Source organism: Microcaecilia unicolor, chromosome 2 (assembly GCF_901765095.1).
Source record: "Microcaecilia unicolor chromosome 2, aMicUni1.1, whole genome shotgun sequence".
Taxonomy (NCBI): domain Eukaryota; kingdom Metazoa; phylum Chordata; class Amphibia; order Gymnophiona; family Siphonopidae; genus Microcaecilia; species Microcaecilia unicolor.
The window spans coordinates 628857833-628876549 of NC_044032.1; the positions used below are offsets into that span (position 1 = coordinate 628857833).

At 41.3% G+C, this 18717-nt stretch overlaps 1 protein-coding gene across 1 annotated transcript in view; it reads left to right on the top strand.

Moving 5' to 3' along the window:
* MGAT4D (MGAT4 family member D) overlaps positions 1–18717 on the top strand; it is a 393296-nt gene that overhangs the window by 144315 nt on the left and 230264 nt on the right. The window contains exons 4-5 of the mRNA XM_030192245.1: positions 279–440; positions 17335–17478. Of these exons, the coding sequence (XP_030048105.1) occupies positions 279–440; positions 17335–17478 (306 nt within the window). The remainder of the gene's footprint in view (positions 1–278; positions 441–17334; positions 17479–18717) is intronic.

Below are 18717 nucleotides of genomic sequence, written 5' to 3' on the forward strand. Positions count from 1 at the left end.
TCTACAGGATGTAGCTCAGTGGTTCCCAACCTTGTCCTGGATGCACCCCAGCCAGTCAGGTTTTCAGGATATCCACAATGGGTATTCATGAGAGAGATCTGCATACAGTGGAGGCAGTGCATACAAATCTCTCATGAATATTCATTGTGGATATCCTGAAAACCTGACTGGCTGGGGTGCCTCCAGGACCATGTTTGGGAACCACTGATGTAGCTTCGTATTGTTAATGAAATATATAGTTCTCTTTTTATAAGCTATCTCAATGTATTTCTCTACAGGCAATGAAGTAGATATCTACCAGAAACAATTCTTAGATCTTCATCAAAGGCTTTTGGTTGCCAAAAATGAAAACAAAAGAAGATCACATGAGCTGAGTGCTGTCCTGAATGAACTTAAGCATGTGGTGGTAGAGAGGAGAAACACAACTCAAAATTATACAGGTTTGTGAGGATACAGTGAAAACCTATCATCATTAATGTAATCTTTATTCACATATGAATAAGAATCAACAAAATTAAAATTGAATTTCATAATTGGTTTTGAAAGTTATGCAAAAGTACCTGTAGAGTTCAAATAATTAGTAGAAATGCATCAAAACTGCATAATGTGATGATACCTAGCTCAGCATAAAACTTTATAGGAATAGATATTCTTTTAGATTTTAAATCTTATCAAATTACTCTTTATTAACACAATTATTCCATGATTATTTAAAATCCACACTTTTATGGTCCATTTCAGTTGTGTTCAAGATCTTCCAAAGTTCATAACATACTTTCTTACTGTTTCAATTTATTGTCCATAAATTCTTTGTACAAACAATTCCTTTCTTGCAGCTCTACACAGTGCTGTGTTTCACCAACGGCGTCCTCAGGAGCTGTCTGTTCATCGCATAAGCACAGCGATATATCATTCTAATTCATCCATTGTGTATAAGGCAACTGCAATGGAATAAGCAGATTTTACATCCGACGTCTTTTGACACTATCTCTCAGACAGGAGATCCATTCAGTGGATTCATCCCGCACACATCCAGTCAAACAAAAGCAAACAAGTCCGGACTTCTTTGCTTTTGTTTGACTGGATGTCTGAGAACGGGTACGTGAAGAGCCGGGCCAGACCGTATTTTCGAAAAAAATGGGCATCCATCTTTTTTTTTTCGATAATACGGTTTGTGCCCGGCAAATGCATCGGATTTGTGCGGATTTGAGCTGGGCGGTTTTGTTTTTCAGCGATAATGGAAACCGAAGGCGCCCAGCTCAAAAACGAACAAATACAAGGCATTGGGTCATGGGAGGGGCCAGGATTCGTAGTGCACTGGTCCCCCTCACATGCCAGGACACCAACCGGGCACCCTAGGGGGCAATTGTAACAATTAAAAAAAAAAAAAAACAAATTAAATACCTCCCAAGTCCATAGCTCCCATCCCTTGGGTGCTGAGCCCCTCAAATCCCCCCCCCCCCCCCAAACCCACTGCCCACAACTCTACACCATTACCATAGCACTTATGGCTGAAGGGGGGCACCTACATGTGGGTACAGTGGATTTTGGGGGTGGTTTGGAGGGCTCCCATTTACCACCACAAGGGTAACAGGTAGGGGAGGATGGGCTTGGGTCCACCTGGGTGAAGTCCACTGCACCCACTAACAACTGCTCCAGGGACCTGCATACTGCTGTGATGGAGCTGGGTATGGCATTTGAGGCTGGCATAGAGGCTGGCACAAAATGTTGTTAAAGTTGTTTTTTTTATGCTGGGAGGGGGTTAGTGACCACTGGGGGAGTCAGGGGTGATCATCCCCGATTCCTTCCGGTGGTCATGTGGTCATTTAGGGCACTTTTTTGGGACTTGTTTGTGAAAAAAAAGGGTGCAATAAAAATGACCCAAATTCGCGCTAAAAACGCCTTTCTTTTTTCGATTACCGGCTGAAGGCGCCCATCTCTTGGCCAATAAACACGCCCCAGTCCCGCCTTCACCACACCTCTGTCACACCCCCATCAACTTTGCCCATTTCCGCGACAGATTGCAGTTGAAGACGCCCAAAATCGGCTTTCGATTATACCGATTTGGGCACCTTTGCGAGATGAGCGCCTATCTCCCGATTTGGGTCAAAATCTGGGCGTCCATTACTTTCGAAAATAAGGCTGATACTATTCTATTCTGTTTTCAGGCATTTATAGACCGCTAACTCCCGACATCAATCATAAATAACAATACATAACTAATGGTAAGATATACAGTTCTGTAAATCTTTCACATAAACTAATCACAGGATAAGAAATCTTACAATAGCAGTTTTCCAAACAAATATATTTTTAGATTCTTATGAAACAACATGCAAGATGCTTGTAGTTTAATAGAAATAAGAAGATTCACATTTTTTTGGAGTTGTTTCCTGCTGTTTCTTTTTGCTGGAGTCGGAAAACAATGGTTGAGGCCTTTTGTGGGGAGCTTGAGGTTGATTGGGAATAGCCCCTGGGCAGTTTAGGTTTTATTAATTTATTAATAATTAATAATTTATTAATTAATTTATTGACTCATAACCACTTGTAACCACTTGCCTCCACCTACCCTCCTCTCCTCCTTCCTGTACACATTAATTGATTTGATTTCCTTACTTTATTTTTGTCTATTAGATTGTAAGCTCTTTGAGCAGGGACTGTCTTTCTTCTATGTTTGTGCAGCGCTGCGTACGCCTTATAGCGCTATAGAAATGCTAAATAGTAGTAGTATTAGTAGATTCTAATTTAAAGCAATAAGGGTGTGGAATAAAGGACTCTCAAAAACTTTTTATTTATTGGGTTTATTAATGGCCTTTACGAACAGAGAACAGATTCACACTAGGTGGTGTACATCAGGCCCAGTTTAACATAAAACTTACAATTTGGTTAACAACATAATAGTAAAAATGACCAAATAAAAATAGAAATAGAAATAAACGAGGTAAACTTGGAAATATGTCAGTACAATACAAACAATTGCATAATAGACAGCGTGGAAGAATATTCAATAACATAGATATAATATGATGGCAGCATAATAGTGAAACACCTAATAAGGAATGTGATAGAACATTCAAATAGCATAAATATGATGCTAATGCTTTTCTATGTAGCTGAGGGGCCATGTGCAGATATATAGATGGGGACAAGATGGGTAGTACAGAGTTAATTGGGATAAATAGATGGGTGGCTAAACTTGAAGCAGAATCTGTACAGTTAAGCAAGCTATTAGGAATTGGTCTAAGTTACAGGGTGTTCAGCAAACCTAGTCCAGGTGTGGCATGAGCATATACCATTAGAAGAAGGAAAATATAATAAAGAACAGTCAAATGAGAAGATCTTCTAGGATAAGTACATAAGTATTGCCACACATGGACAGACTAAAGGTCCATCAAGTCCAGCATCCTGTTTCCAACAGTTGCTGATCCAGGCCACAAATACCTGGCAAGATCCCAAAAAAGTTCACTACGTTTTATGCTGCTAATCCCAGAAATAAGCAGTGGATTTTCCCCAAGTCAATTTAATAATGGTCTATGGACTTTTCCTTTAAGAAGCCGTCCAGACCTTTTTTAAACTCCGCTAAGCTAACCGCCTTTATCACATTCTCTGGCAACGAATTCCAGAGTTTAAACATGTTGAGTGAAGAAATATTTTCTCTGATTTGTTTTAAATTTACTACTTTGTATTTTCATTGCAAGCCACCTAGTCCTGGTATTTTTGGAAAGAATAAAGAAACGATTCACGTCTACCCGTTCCACTCCACTCATTATTTTATAGACCTCTATCATATCTCCCCTCAGCCGTCTTTTCTCCAAGCTGAAGAGCCCTAGCCGCTTCAGCCTTTCCTCATAGGGAAGTCGTCCCATCCCCTTTATCATGTTCGTTGCCCTTCTCTGTACCTTTTCTAATTCCACTATATCTTTTTGTTTTTAAATGCAGAATTGAGCACAGTATTCGAGGTGCGGTCGCACCATGGACCGATACAAAGGCATTATAACATCCTCACTTTTGTTTTCCATTCCTTTCCTAATAATACCTTAACATTCTATTTGCTATGTTAGCCACCGCAGCACACTGAGCAGAGGGTTTCAATGTATCATCAACAACGCTGCCAAGATCCCTTTCTTGGTCGGTGACTCCTAACGTGGAACCTTGCATTATGAAGCTGTATTTCGGGTTCCTCTTTCCCACATGCATCACTTTGCACTTGCTCACATTAAACGTCATCTGCCATTTAGACGCCCAGTCTCCCAGTCTTGTACGGTCCCCTTGCAATTTAACAACTTTGAATAACTTTGAGGTCAGCAAATTGTATTTACGTCACTGGTTACTCTCATATCTAGATCATTTATAAATATGTTAAAAAGTAGCGGTCCAAGTACAGACCCCTGCAGAAACCCCACTGAGGATCCTTTATCAGATTAGTTAATTACAAAGGTAGAAGGTACTTGAACACAAAACATACCATCTTAAAACATTGTTCTTGCTTGACTAGGAAGCCAGTGAAGTTTTATCAGCAAAAGTATAATACTGTCACACCTTTTGGTGCTACTGATTAGGGTAACCTAGCAGCTGTATTCTGAAACAGTTGAATCTTTTTTTCTGTAGCTTAAATGATACTCCTGAATAAAATGAATTATTTTAATTCAGCTGTGCTATAATCAAGTACTGAACCAACATGGCAAAGTGATCCTCAAAAAAGATACCTTACCTGTGGCTCCAGAGATAAGGAAGAATCTAAAATTGCACCCAAGACAGTTAAAAAAGTAAGTAGAACTCAAAGGAATAAAAGCAGGAATCAAATATTAGAAAACCAAAGCACTTTCGTCTTGTTTACTTAATGTAGACATAGAAGCCCTTTACAGTTAACTAATTTAGCATACCATATCTAATAATCTGGTGGGCTATTAGAAACACTAGGTTTTCTGAAGTCTAGAAACATAGAAGAAACATTTAAAAATGTAGGCAGATAAAGACCATCAAGCTCATTTTCAAAGCACTTAGCCTCCCAAAGTTCCATAGAAACCTATGGAACTTAGCCTCCCAAAGTGCTTTGAAAATAAGCCTCCATATGTCCTATCCAGTCTGTCCCTCTATGCTATCTACTCTCCCTATCACTCCCTTAGAGATCCTATGTACTTGTCCCAAGCTCTTTTGAACTCACATACTGTTTTTGTCTCCACCACTTCCAGCGGGAGGTTGTTTCACGAATTCACCACCCTTTCCATGAAGAAGTATTTCCTCAGGTTACTTCTGAGTCTATCCCTTTTCACTTTCATCCTATGCCCCCTTGTTCAAGAGCTTCCTTTCAATTGAAAGAGACTCTTCTTTGCATTTACGCCATGCAGTATTGAAATGTCTCTGTCATATCTTCCCTCTCCTGTCTTTCTTCTAAAGTGTACATATTGTCCCCCTACATTTTGACAGAGACCATTGACCATTTTAGTAGCTACCCTTGGGACAGACTCCATCCTGTTTATATCTTTTTGAAGCTGCAGTCTCCAGAATTGTAGACAATATTCTAATTGAGGTCTCACCAGAGCTTTGTACAGGGCATCATCACCTCCTTTTTCCTACTCGCCATTCTTTTCCCTATGCACCTAAGCATCTTTCTAGCTTCTGCCGTCGCCTTTTTGACCTGTTTGGCCACCTTAAGATCGTGACATAAGATCACACCCAAGTCTCACTTCTCTTTTGTGCTCAAAAGTTCTTCAGCCCCTAAAGTGTACCGTTCCCTCAGGGTTTTTGCAGTCATAAGTATATAAGTAATGCCACACTGGGAAAAGACCAAGGGTCCATCGAGCCCAGCATCCTGTCCATGACAGCGGCCAATCCAGGCCAAGGGCACCTGGCAAGCTTCCGAAACGTACATTCTATACATGTTATTCCTGGAATTGTGGATTTTTTCCCAAGTCCATTTAGTAGCGGTTTATGGACTTGTCCTTTAGGAAACCGTCTAACCCCTTTTTAAACTCTGCTAAGCTAACCGCCTTCACCACGTTCTCCGGCAATGAATTCCAGAGTTTAATTATGCGTTGGGTGAAGAAACTTTTTCTCCGATTTGTTTTAAATTTACTACACTGTAGTTTCATCGCATGCCCCCTACTCCTAGTATTTTTGGAAAGCGTGAACAGACGCTTCACATCCACCCGTTCCACTCCACTCATTATTTTATATACCTCTATAATGTCTCCCCTCAGCCGTCTCTTCTCCAAGCTGAAAAGCCCTAGCCTCCTTAATCTTTCTTCATAGGGAAGTCGTCCCATCCCCGCTATCATTTTAGTTGCCCTTCGCTGCACCTTTTCCAATTCTACTATATCTTTCTTGAGATGCGGCGACCAGAATTGAACACAATACTCAAGGTGCGGTCGCACCATGGAGCGATACAACGGCATTATAACATCCTCACACCTGTTTTCCATACCTTTCCTAATAATACCCAACATTCTATTCGCTTTCCTAGCCGCAGCAGCACACTGAGCAGAAGGTTTCAGTGTATTATCGACAACACCCAGATCCCTTTTTTGGTCCGTAACTCCTAACGTGGAACCTTGCATGACGTAGCTATATTCGGGTTCTTTTTTCCCACATGCATCACCTTGCACTTGCTCACATTAAACGTCATCTGCCATTTAGCCGCCCAGTCTCCCAGTCTTGTAAGGTCGTTCTGTAATTTTCACAATCCTGTTGTGAGTTAACGACTTTGAATAACTTTGTGTCATCAGCAAATTTAATTACCTCGCTACTTACTCCCATCTCTAAATCATTTATAAATGTATTAAAAAGCAGTGGTCCTAGCACAGACCCCTGAGGAACCCCACTAACTACCCTTCTCCATTGTGAATACTGCCCATTTAACCCCACTCTCTGTTTCCTATCCTTCAACCAGTTTTTAATCCACAATAGGACATTTCCTCCTATCCCATGACCCTCCAATTTCCTCTGTAGCCTTTCATGAGGTACCTTGTCAAACGCCTTTTGAAAATCCAGATACACGATATCAACCGGCTCCCCTTTGTCCACATGTTTGTTTACTCCTTCAAAGAATTGAAGTAAATTGGTCAGGCAAGATTTCCCCACAGAAAAGCCGTGCTGAGTTGGTCTTAGTAATCCATGTCCTCGGATATGCTCTGTAATTTTGTTTTTGATAATAGCCTCTACCATTTTCCCCGGCACCGACGTGAGCCTCACCGGTCTATAATTTCCCGGATCTACCCTGGAACCTTTTTAAAAAATGGGCGTTACATTGGCCACCCTCCAATCTTCCGGTACCATGCTCGATTTTAAGGATAAATTGCATATCACTAACAGTAGTCCAAATGCATGACCCTGCATTTTTTTAGCATTAAATCTTAGCTGTCAAATTCAGGAACCATTCCTCAAGCTTCGCTAGGTCCCTCCTTATTTAATCCACACCATCAGGGGTGCCTATCCTATTGCAGATTTTGCTATTGTCCAAAAAGAGAAAATCCTTACCAGACAGCCATTCAGCAATATCATTTGCAAAAATGTTAAAAAGAACCAGCCCAAGAACCGAACCTTGTGGCACACCATTGTCAGCATCCTCTTTCTTTGAGCTCCATTTTCCACTACCCTCTGTCGCCTTCCACTCAACCATTTCCTAACCCAGTCAGTCACTTTAGGACCTATACCGAGAACACGCAGTTTATTAGTTGTGTATGCAGACCAGTGTCAAAGGCTTTGCTAAAATCTAAATACAGCACATCTAGTGCTCTCGCTCGATCCAACTCTCTTGATCATCCATTCACAAAGAAATTAATCAGATTTGTCTGACAAGAGCTGCCTCTAGTGAAACCATGTTAACATAAGTGTTGCCATACTCAGACTAAATGTCCATCAAGCCCAATATCCTGTTTCCAACAGTGACCAATCCAGGTCACAATTACTTGGCAAGATCCCAAAACAATACAATACATTTTATGCTGCTTATCCTAGAAAAAAGAGCAACACTGGGCCTTCAAGACTAGGACAACAGGAGTACTTTATTAACAGCCGTGTTTCGGCGCCAGAAAGACGCCTGCCTCAGGGGTCAGAATATTGATAAGTTAGCGTATGAGTGATGAAGCTCACATGCCTTAATAAAATAAAGTGTCTCACAAAATATCCACTGTAGTGCGAAAAAAATGGTGGCTCTGACAAAGAGCTTTCTCCTGTGCACCGAAAATTGTGCACAGAAGAAGGCTCTTTGTCAGAGCCAGTGTTTTTTTCGCACTACAGCGGATATTTTGTGAAAGACTTTATTTTATTAAGGCATGTGAGCTTCATCACTCATACACTACCTTCTCAATATTCTGACCCCTGAGGCAGGCGTCTTTCTGACGCCGAAACACGGTCCGTGTCGGGTCACCTGTTAATAAAGTACTCCTGTTGTCCTAGTCTTGAAGGCCCAGTGTTGCTCTTTTTTTCTGGATACTTTGGTTGTATGCTGTTTTGCCCTCTCTGTCTGTATTATGCTGCTTATCCTAGAAATGAGCCGTGGATTTTCCCAAATCCAACTTAATAATGGCTTATGGACTTCTCTTTTAGGAAGATATCCAAACTTTTTAAAAACCCTGCTAAGCTAACTGCTTTTACCACATTCTCTGGCAACGAATTCGAGTTTAATTACACATTTAGTGAAGACATATTTTCTCCGATTTATTTTAAATTTACTTCTTTATAGCTTCATTTGTGCCCCCTGGTACTAGTGTTTTAGGAAAGAATAAACAAGAGATTCATGTCTACCCGTTCTTCTCCACCCATTATTTTTATATCTCTGTCATATATCCCCTCAGCTGTCTTTTCTTCAAGTTGAAGAGCCCTAGCCATTTCTTCCTTTCCTCATAGGGAAGTCATCCCATCCCCTTTATCATTTCCGTTGCCCTTCTCTGTACTTTTTCTAATTCCGCTATTTTTTTTTTTTTGAGATGCGGTGACTTGAATTGCACACGGTATTGAAGGTGCGGTCGCACCATGGAGCGATACAAAGGCATTATAATGCCCTTAGTTTTGTTTTCATTCGTTTCCTAATACCACCTTTAATTTTTTTTCTTTTTTTTTTGGTGCCGCTGTACACTAGCAGAGGGTTTCAATGTATCATCAACGATGACACCTAGATCCTTTTTCTGGTCAGCGATTCCTAATGTGGAACCTTGCATCATGTATCTATAGTTCGGGTTCCTCTTTCCCACATGCATCACTTTGTACTTGCTCACATTAAACATTATCTGCCATTTGGATGCCCAGTCTTGTAAGGTCCTCTTGCCATTTTTCATGATCATCTTTTGATTTAACAACTTTGAATAACTTCATGTTGTCTGCAAATTTACATGCCTCAGTACTTATTCCTATATCTAGATCATTTATACATATGTTAAAAAAGCAGCAGTCCTCGCACACACCTCTGTGGAACCCCACTGTCAACCCTTCTCCATTGAGAATACTGACCATTTAACCCTATTCTCCGTTTTCTATCTTTTAACCAGTTTTTAATCCACAATAGGACATTGCCTCCTATCCCACGACTTTCCAGTTTCCTCTGGAGTCTTTCATGAGGTACTTTATCAAATGCCTTTTGAAAATCCAGATACATAATATTAACCGGCTCACCTTTATCCACATGTTTATCCACTCGATCATGAGGTAACTTTATTCACTTTATCCACTCGAATCACTACTGTCATGAAACTCCTAGCCACCTGCCTGTGGCCACTTAGTGAGGCTCTATTCCCAGCACAGCTGAGGTCCGCCTGCACTTGGTGCTTGTGCTTTACACTAATATCCTGCTCCCACCGACTGGGTCACAACTGCCTCTGGGCGAGTCTTCCACTCCTGATTGCATTTGCCCGTCACCCTTTGATCAGAGCTGGCAAGCACGTGTAACGCAGGGCAGGGTGCCATCATTTTGAAGGGGGCACTCACAGGACGGAGGGAGTGCTACTCCCTCCTTCTGCTTCAATAGGGCTTGGGAGACACTAGGCCACCAGGGCAGATGGGGGTTGTGCCACTCAGCCACTGGGGAAACTGTTTTTCATGGGGAGAGGGGGTCTGGGTGTCCACCTCACCCCCAGCCTCCTAGCCTCTTGTGTCTGGGGGTTGGTAGGGGGTCTGGAGGTCCACTGGACCTCCAGGTCCTTTTATTACTCTGCTTCACAGGTCTGAGCTTTTTTAAAAAATATATTTGACAGCCCAGATCTGTCAGACAACTTTTGTGGGAGGGCTGTGCCTTGGGCACATGCTCAGGCATAGTCCCCCCGCAGAAGTACCCCAATGATCAGAGCTGATAGCGCATCTAAATTTGCATGCTATTAGCTCTGATCATCAAGGCTTTATTTCCCCGTGCTGTTCTGGCACTAATTTTACAGCACTGTTGTGAACAGGTATTCAATGCTGACAAGTCAGAGAAACTGAAACAAATCTCTTGAACATGGAAGGTGTAATGGAGCAATTTGACAAATTGAAAAGTAGCAAATCGCCTGGACCGGATGGTATACACCTCAGAGTACTGACAGAATTGAAAATTGAACTTGCAGAACTATTGTTAGTAATATGTAATTTATCTTTAAAATCAAGCATGGTACTGGAATATTGGAGGGTGGCCAATGTAACACCGATTTTTAAAAAGTGTTCCAGAGATGATCTGAGAAATTATAGATCAGTGAGCGTGATGTCAGTGCTGGGCAAAATGGTAGAGATTATTATAAAGAAAAAAATTACAGAGTATATACATAAGCATGGATTAATGAGACAAAGTCAACATGGATTTAGTGAAGGGAAATCTTGCCTCACCAATCTACTATATTTGCTTTGAAGGGGTGAATAAGCATTTGGATAGAGGTGAGCCAGTGAATATTGTATATCTGGATTTTCAAAAGGCATTTGAGAAAATACCTCATGAAAGACTTCTGAAGAAATTAGAATGTTGTGGAATAGGAGGCAATGTCCTATTGTGGATTAAAAACTGGTTAGAAGATAGAAACCAGGGAGTAGGGTTAAATGGTCAGTATTCTCAATGGAGTAGGGTAGATAGTGGGGTTCTCTTGATAGTCTGGAAATTCTGTCTGAGAATACAGACACCCGGGTCCGGGTTGAAAATGATTATGATTAATGTAACAATTAGGGGAGACAAACAGCTTAAAGCTAGATGATTCTGCTTACTGCAACGGCTGAATAATAATGTACTGGACATTGAGCTAATGTTGAACTAACTTGAGATAGATGCTAGGCATAACACATATTTCTAAGCTAGCAGAATGATAAAGAATTAGACCGTGTCCATGATCCCATTGCTTTTGGGAAATCATAGCTTTCTCAGCATTGTGACTTGATGTGAATTAGAAAGGTAAAATATAGGTCAGCTTGTTACTAATATCTTGGATGGACAACTGCCGACATGTTCTGATATTACAACAAATTTTCCATGATTCTGCTGAACTTTCATAAGAAAGGTAGTGATTAGTGAGTAGTTATCCATATGATGCTGATAACATGTGATTCCTGAATCTAATGATGATGTGGCTTTGATTGCTTACCAAGAAAAGGAAGAGGGCTGAAGTGTATCCCTGAGCCAGCACTGTAGAATCGCTTGCGGTTTAAGAGATTCAGGAGCTCGCTCTGCACTGGCCTTTGCTTTTATTTTTATATATATATAAGCTACGAGGGTGGTATGGGATTTGCATTCCAAAACGTATGAAGAGAGACTTGCTGACCTGAACATGTATACCCTGGAGGAAAGGAGGAACAGGGGCGATATGATACAGACGTTCAAATATTTGAAAGGTATTAATCCGCAAACGAATCTTTTCCGGAGATGGGAAGGCGGTAGAACGAGAGGACATGAAATGAGATTGAAGGGGGGCAGACTCAGAAAAGATGTCAGGAAGTATTTTTTCACGGAGAGGGTGGTGAATGCTTGGAATGCCCTCCCGCGGGAGGTGGTGGAGGTGAAAACGGTAACGGAATTCAAACATGCGTGGGCTGTGCATAAAGGAATCCTATGCAGAAGGAATGGATCCTCAGAAGCTTAGCTACAATTGGGTGGCAGAGCAGGTGGGGGGAAGAGGGGTTGGTGGTTGGGAGGCGAGGATAGGGGAGGGCAGACTTTTATTTTTTATACGGTCTGTGCCAGAGCCGGTGATGGAAGGCAGGACAGGTGGTTGGGAGGCAGGAAAAACTGCTGGGCAGACTTATACGGTCTGTGCCCTGAGAAAGACAGGTACAAATCAAGGTAAGGTATACACATGAGTTTATCTTGGGCAGACTGGATGGACCGTGCAGGTCTTTTTCTGCCGTCATCTACTATGTTACTATGTATTTCAATTTCACTTGACCTCTTCAGGGGAATTTAGGATAAAGAACTAATAGGTTCCTTGGTAGGGGAGGTCATATAAAGATCAGCCTAACCCTTCACACTTCCACTTTAGGGGTCTGTGCTGGGACAGCTGTTTTTAACCATATTTATAAATGAACTAGAGATGGGAATAATTAGTGAGGTAATTAAATTTGCTGATGATACAAAGCTATCCAAAGTTGTTAAATCGCAAGAGGATTGTGAAGAATTGCAAGAGGACTTCACAAGACTGGGAGACTGGGCATCCAAAAGGCAGATGACTTTTTTGTGAGCAAGTGCAAAGTGATGCATGTGGGAAAGAGGAACCCAAGCCGTAGTTGTGTTGCAAGGTACCACATTAGGACTCGCCACTCAGGAAAAGGATCTAGGTGTCATCACTGATGATACGTTTAAACCCTCTGCTCAAAAAAGATATAGTGGAACTAGAAAAGGTACAGAGAAGGGCAACAAAATTGATAAAGGGGATGGGACGACTATGAGGAAAGGCTGAAGCAGCTGTGGCTCTTCAGCTTGGAGAAAAGATGACTGAGGGGAGATATGATAGAGGTCTGTAAAATGAGTGGAGTGGAACGGGTAGATGTGAATCATTTCTTTTCTCTTTCCAAAAATACTAGGACTAGGAGGCATGCAATGAAGCTACAAAGTAGTAAATTTAAAACGAATTGGAGAAAATATTTCTTCACTCAACGTATAATTAAACTCTGGAATTCATTGCCAGAGAATGTGGTAAAGGCAGTTAGCTTAGCGGGGTTTAAAAAAGGTTTGAACGTCTTCCTAAAGGAAAAGTCCATAGATCATTATTAAAATGGACTTGGGGAGTATCCATTGCGTATTTGTGGGATAAGTAGCATAAAATATATTGTACTTTTTTGGGATCTTGCCAGGTATTTGTGACCTGGTTGGCCACTGTTGGAAACAGGATGCTGGGCTTGATGGACCTTTGGACTGGCCCAGTATGGCAATACTTATGTATTTATATGTGCTTATGGTGGCTAAGAAAGCAAATAGAATGGTAGTAGGAATTATTTCCAAAAATACTAGGACTAGGGTTCACACAATGAAGCTACTAAGTAGTAAATTTAAAATGAATTGGAGAAAATATTTCTTCACTCATTGAGTAATTAAACTCTGGAATTTGTTGCCAGAGAATGTGATGAAAGCAGTTAGGTTAGCAGGGTTTAAAAATGTTTGAATAATTTCCCAAAAGAAAAGTTCATAAACCATTATTAAGATGGGCTTTGGGAAATCCAGTTCTTGATGTGGCACAGTAGCCCTACACTATGATACCTCTTGCATACTTGACAGTTGGGATAGGCAGTAGTGTGTTAAACAAAACAGAGAGAGAGCAATGATTACTTCCCAGCTACACTTTTCATGAACAACATCTCCATTCAGGTATTTTCCCGTTGGCTGAAATATGAGCCCTCGTATCAGCCACATTGAGAGAGGCCTGTAGTCTGTTGATGTTGGTGGAGGTGTGCTTTGTACTTATGAAGGCCTGAACCAAGCAGTTTCAGTGCTGCTAAGTATCTAATATCTAAGAATTAATGTACAGACGATGAGAAGTGGAAATTTCTCTTTTTTCTGTAAATTACAATGTTATTAAGCAGGCCAGGTGGAGCAAGCACCCCCACCTCTTCCCCCCACCTTCCTCTGACCAAGCAAGTGAAAGACAATCCATTTGCTGTTTACATGAGTGTGTTTATTAGCCTTTGAGAGACTTTTAGGATGCAGATCAAAGGAAGTTCCAGGTGAAGGGGCAGGGGGGCTGACAGAGGAGAGAGAGAGAAATCCTGTAGTCAGGACTGGGTAAGAAAATATTATTGCGGGGGGGGGGGGGGGGGGGTTGGGGGAGTTGTTGTAGGAGGTGGAAGGCCTCCAATTATTTAATGTACAGAAATTAATGTCTCATATGTTGGACAGAGAGAAATGAAGGTTTCTTTCATTCTAATCAAGAGAAGCTTGCTGGAATGGCAATTACACTATAAGCCCTGATTGCCCACAATCTCTCCCATTGAATATGGTCAGAAGACAGAATTCTTTCCCATGCCCTTTGAAGTAAGGCTACTATCCAGGAGAGAATTACCCTTTTTTTACAACCATGAGAGGAAGACCAGGTAACACCTTATTTCCTTCTCTGCCTAGAACAATTCAAACACTATCTCCCTGATCCCTGGAGTCAATAGCAATAGTTCTATTGACAAGAGAAACCTAACACCTCTATAACAACTCTATAAGGAAGCAGTAATTAACTTTTGTCTCCTCTTTCAGAATAGGGGAAATACTAATTAAAGGTTCTGAGAAAATGTATTCTTGTGTGAGAAAGGCTGTATAGATGAATAGAAGAGGTCCAAAACATTTGGACAACAGACCAAATGCATCTTCAAAAGGAAATATAATCAGATGCTATATATTTCTTTATTGTCAGGAGATCCTGCCTGACTGTAAGATGCTAATTAAGGAGGTGAGGAAACCCTCCCTCCTCCTTGTGCTCCATGTATTGAAAGGGAAAAGAAATCCTATATAATATTTCTGTGCCAGATAGGAGATTGGGCAGTGTACATCTCTTTTGGCTCCCAAGCCAGGGAGTTTGAAAGAATGTCATGCTCCCACTTTCCACTGTAATTTCCATTTCTATATATGTTCTCATTTCTGTCATATTCTAGACTATTTCTATGACTATTTCTTATTATTTATCCTAAATCTCTGGATAAAAAAATAAACCTGTGTTTTCCCCCAACGGAAGCTTCTCTTGGCTCTCTTTTCTGTGTTTTTGTTTTAAAGGCTTTAATCTACTTGTCAGTTTCTTAAGGTATAGTTGAGAGGGTTTGTCTGCGTAGTATTGCTGGCCTGATTGGACTCCGCCGGCCGCAAGAACAGACGCAAACAAGTCCTTTACATTTTTTTTGTTATTTACTGTGATTTTCCAGTTTGCTTGTGAGTCAATCTTGGTAGGACCATTACTCCTGGTGCTGTCTTAGTGGTCTTCAACATTTTCCATTTTTAGGCTGTTTCACAGTTGATGACTGGAGCCTCAAAAGTTTAGAAATGGTCTTGTAACCCTGTCCAGATACGCATCACCTACTTTCAGAAAATGTTTCTAGGGTCACACATTTAATACATTAGTAAAGCAATTAACACGTTAAATGTATATTGCTCATTAAAAAATGTTAATGCACATTAACTGCAGGTCTTTTCCTCACCCACAACCATCCAGTATTACAAAAAACTGGGGCTCACCTGAACTGCAGTGACCGGCTGCCGGTTTGTCCCTACTGCTGTGGGAAGAGGCAGCTACTGGCCAAGTGGGGGAAGAAGAGTTCTGCACCTGTGACCCGGAAGTGACTGAGGAGGTACGAGCCCGCTGCACTTCCGGATCGGCACAAGGCAGGAGATGCTGTGGGCAGCAGCACTGGGGCTCACAAGAGATGGCTTGCGCTCTCATGCTGCATCTACCTTCCCCTCTTGGTTCTCTGACCTTGCCTTTAACACTGAAGGCAAGGCTGCTTCTCTCATCCACCCGAGCCTTCTCTCTATGTAGTGTCCCTTCTCTTCTGCCAGAACTCCCTGTTTCTTGGAGGGAGGCTATAGATAGAGGTTTGGGCGAATGAGAGAAGCAGCCTGCCTTCAGTGTTAATGGCAAGGCCAGAGGACCGAGAGGGGCAGGTAGGAGCAGCTACAGTAGGGGTGGGGAAGAGTGAGAGATGCTAGAGTACAGGCAAAGGGGGAAGGGAGATGCAGCCAGGCAGAAATGCCAGGCCCTGGTGGAGATTTTGCCCATGGAGGGAAGGGGAGGTTGTGCCCACAGAGGGAAGGCTAGCGGAAGGAGGGGGAGAGGGGAGATGAGATTGTGCCCATGGAGGGGAGATGGAAACTAGATAGATTGCATGGAAGAAAAATGGAAGAAAGCAGAACATGAAAGATGGATATATGACAGGAAGTGAAGAAGAAAGGAGGAGAGAAAAGAAATAATGAATTCACAGGATGCCCTAGAAACAGAGTTCAGAGCACAGGCAGCGGGAAGCAGAACCAGAAGCAGTGAACAATTGATTAGAAAAATAAAATTACCAGACAACAAAGGTAAAAAAAATATATATATATTTTTTTCTGTTTAGTAATTGAAATATGTCAGTTTTGAGAATTTACATCTGTTGTGTATATTTTATGCTATACAGGAGGAAGTGTGAGGGGGACAGTATGCGATCATGTGATTAAAAATTTTAATCGGTGTGCAGCCCTAATTTTTTATGATTATGGTATGATGAGGTCCCACTAACTTAGGGTGAAGACCAAACTCTCTATCTTTTGGTCCTTTATATAGGACAGGATTCCCAAATTTGGTAATACAGATTTAGATCCACATTACCCAATTATGTTTGTACCTTGTCCTTATTAGCCATTTATTTGTTCAGTGGAAGTTAAGAGTTCTCTTACTATTTCAAACAGTAAGTTCCTAATGTAAAGCCTGTTTTAAATGCAGAAAAGAACATATGTAAAATTGTGTGACCATATATGTGCATGAAAAGTGTATATATCCCTTTATGCATTCAATATGTAGGTGTTCCCAGAGGCATACTTTGGGCTAGGCTGGGAGGAGTGGAGGTGGAAGTACTTATTTGTATTTTATAAAATGTGTTTACACATGTAGAGTACATACACAAATTGACATTTTCAGAGAAGTTATAAATTTGTGCTGTTGAGACTGAATCTGTGAGCTTGTTTTATAAAGGGACATATAAAGTCAATATTGGTGCCTAAAACAAGCTTACAATAAGTGCCTTTTTGGGCTTCACAGGTGTCCTATTAAAAATATTATTACCATTGTTTCTACTTTGTATATTATTGTGGTTCAGGAAACATGGGATTGTTTACTTTTATTATATAAGAAGAAGGCTACTTTCAGTTGTAGTACTGAATAAGGCTTATGTACAAGTGCTGCAGAATTAAGTACCTTTCTCTTTTTTGTAAATCTGGTTTTAATTTAGAAGAGGACGTAAAGTGGAAACCACTCAATCTTAGCAGCAGACTATCTTTACCATTGTTAAATCTCTACTTTTACCTGCCTCATCTGTTGGAGCAAGAAGACAGCCTGCAGCCAAATATCATTTTTACTCAAGGAAGAACGGGGGGTAAGAATGAGAGATTTATGTAATTTTGTTGATTTGCGGTCATAACCTGTGAAATTCTGGATGCAAGTTCAGTCATTGCATTGCACGCTGGGAAGCAGGAGGCCCGAAGTCAGTTCTTCTGTTGGTCAGGGCAATAGTGTGTGAAGAAAGTAGAGATAATTCCCCCTGTGTAGCCATTCCTTGCTAGCATATGAGCCTGAAAGGAAATAGCTTTTAGGTTTTTTTTTTCTTTCAGTTTATTTAAAAAAAAAACAGAAAAAACCTTTTTCCCATATTTTCTTAGTTTTCTTTTTTGACCCGCTTTAAGTTTCCTTTCTTTTTAATTTTCAACAATTTTTATTGAGGATTTAACAAAACAAACAGTCATCACATTTAACATATCAAAACATAGTTATCATCTATCTGAGTACGAATGAGATATTAAAGTGCATCAACCATTATTTTTGATCTTTTCCGTCCAACCCTCCCTCTCATTACTTTAATCTTTTTGTTGAGATCCCCCATTGATTACACAATCTCATTCATTCCGGTGCTAACAACTATTATGATCCCAACAGTATAAGATGATTAAACAACCTTTCTCCAACTTTATTATTTTAACCTTCAATGTCCCCCCGTTTCTTCCCTCCCCTAACCCTCCCACTCTCCTTCCCCTATCTCCCCCTCCCCTTCCCCCCCAGGAACCTGAATATCAAAATGAAGCTGCACGCTAGAGGGAACTCATCCTTCATTCAAAAGTAGGCTACGTCCTCTTAGATTTAGTATTTGTAGGTAAGGACCCCAGATCGCCAAAAAAGTCGTTCTCCTCCTCTGCGAAAGCCTTGCCTCCCTGGCCTCCCAGGATACCAACAAGTGCAACTGGTTCCTCCAGTGCCAGTATGCTGGCGGGTCCTTTACCGTCCAATACTGTAGGACACATTTCCTTGTTAACAGACACATCTTGCGGAACATCAGGGTTTCAAAGCGGTTCTTGCCTCTAAAGGTTCCTGGTATATCCAAAATTAACTGCTCTACCGTTCCCAAGATAGGAACCCCTAATTGTCTCCCCCCCAAACCTTGGATTTGAGTCCAGAATCTCCTCAGCGCTGGACAACTCCAGAACATGTGTAGCAACGTTCCCGGACTCCTCCCGCACTTAAGGCACTCCGGGCCCTGAATCCCTCCCATATGCGCTAATTGAGAAGAAGGCACATACCCCCTGTTAATATGTCGATATGAACATTCTCTCAATCGCGCATC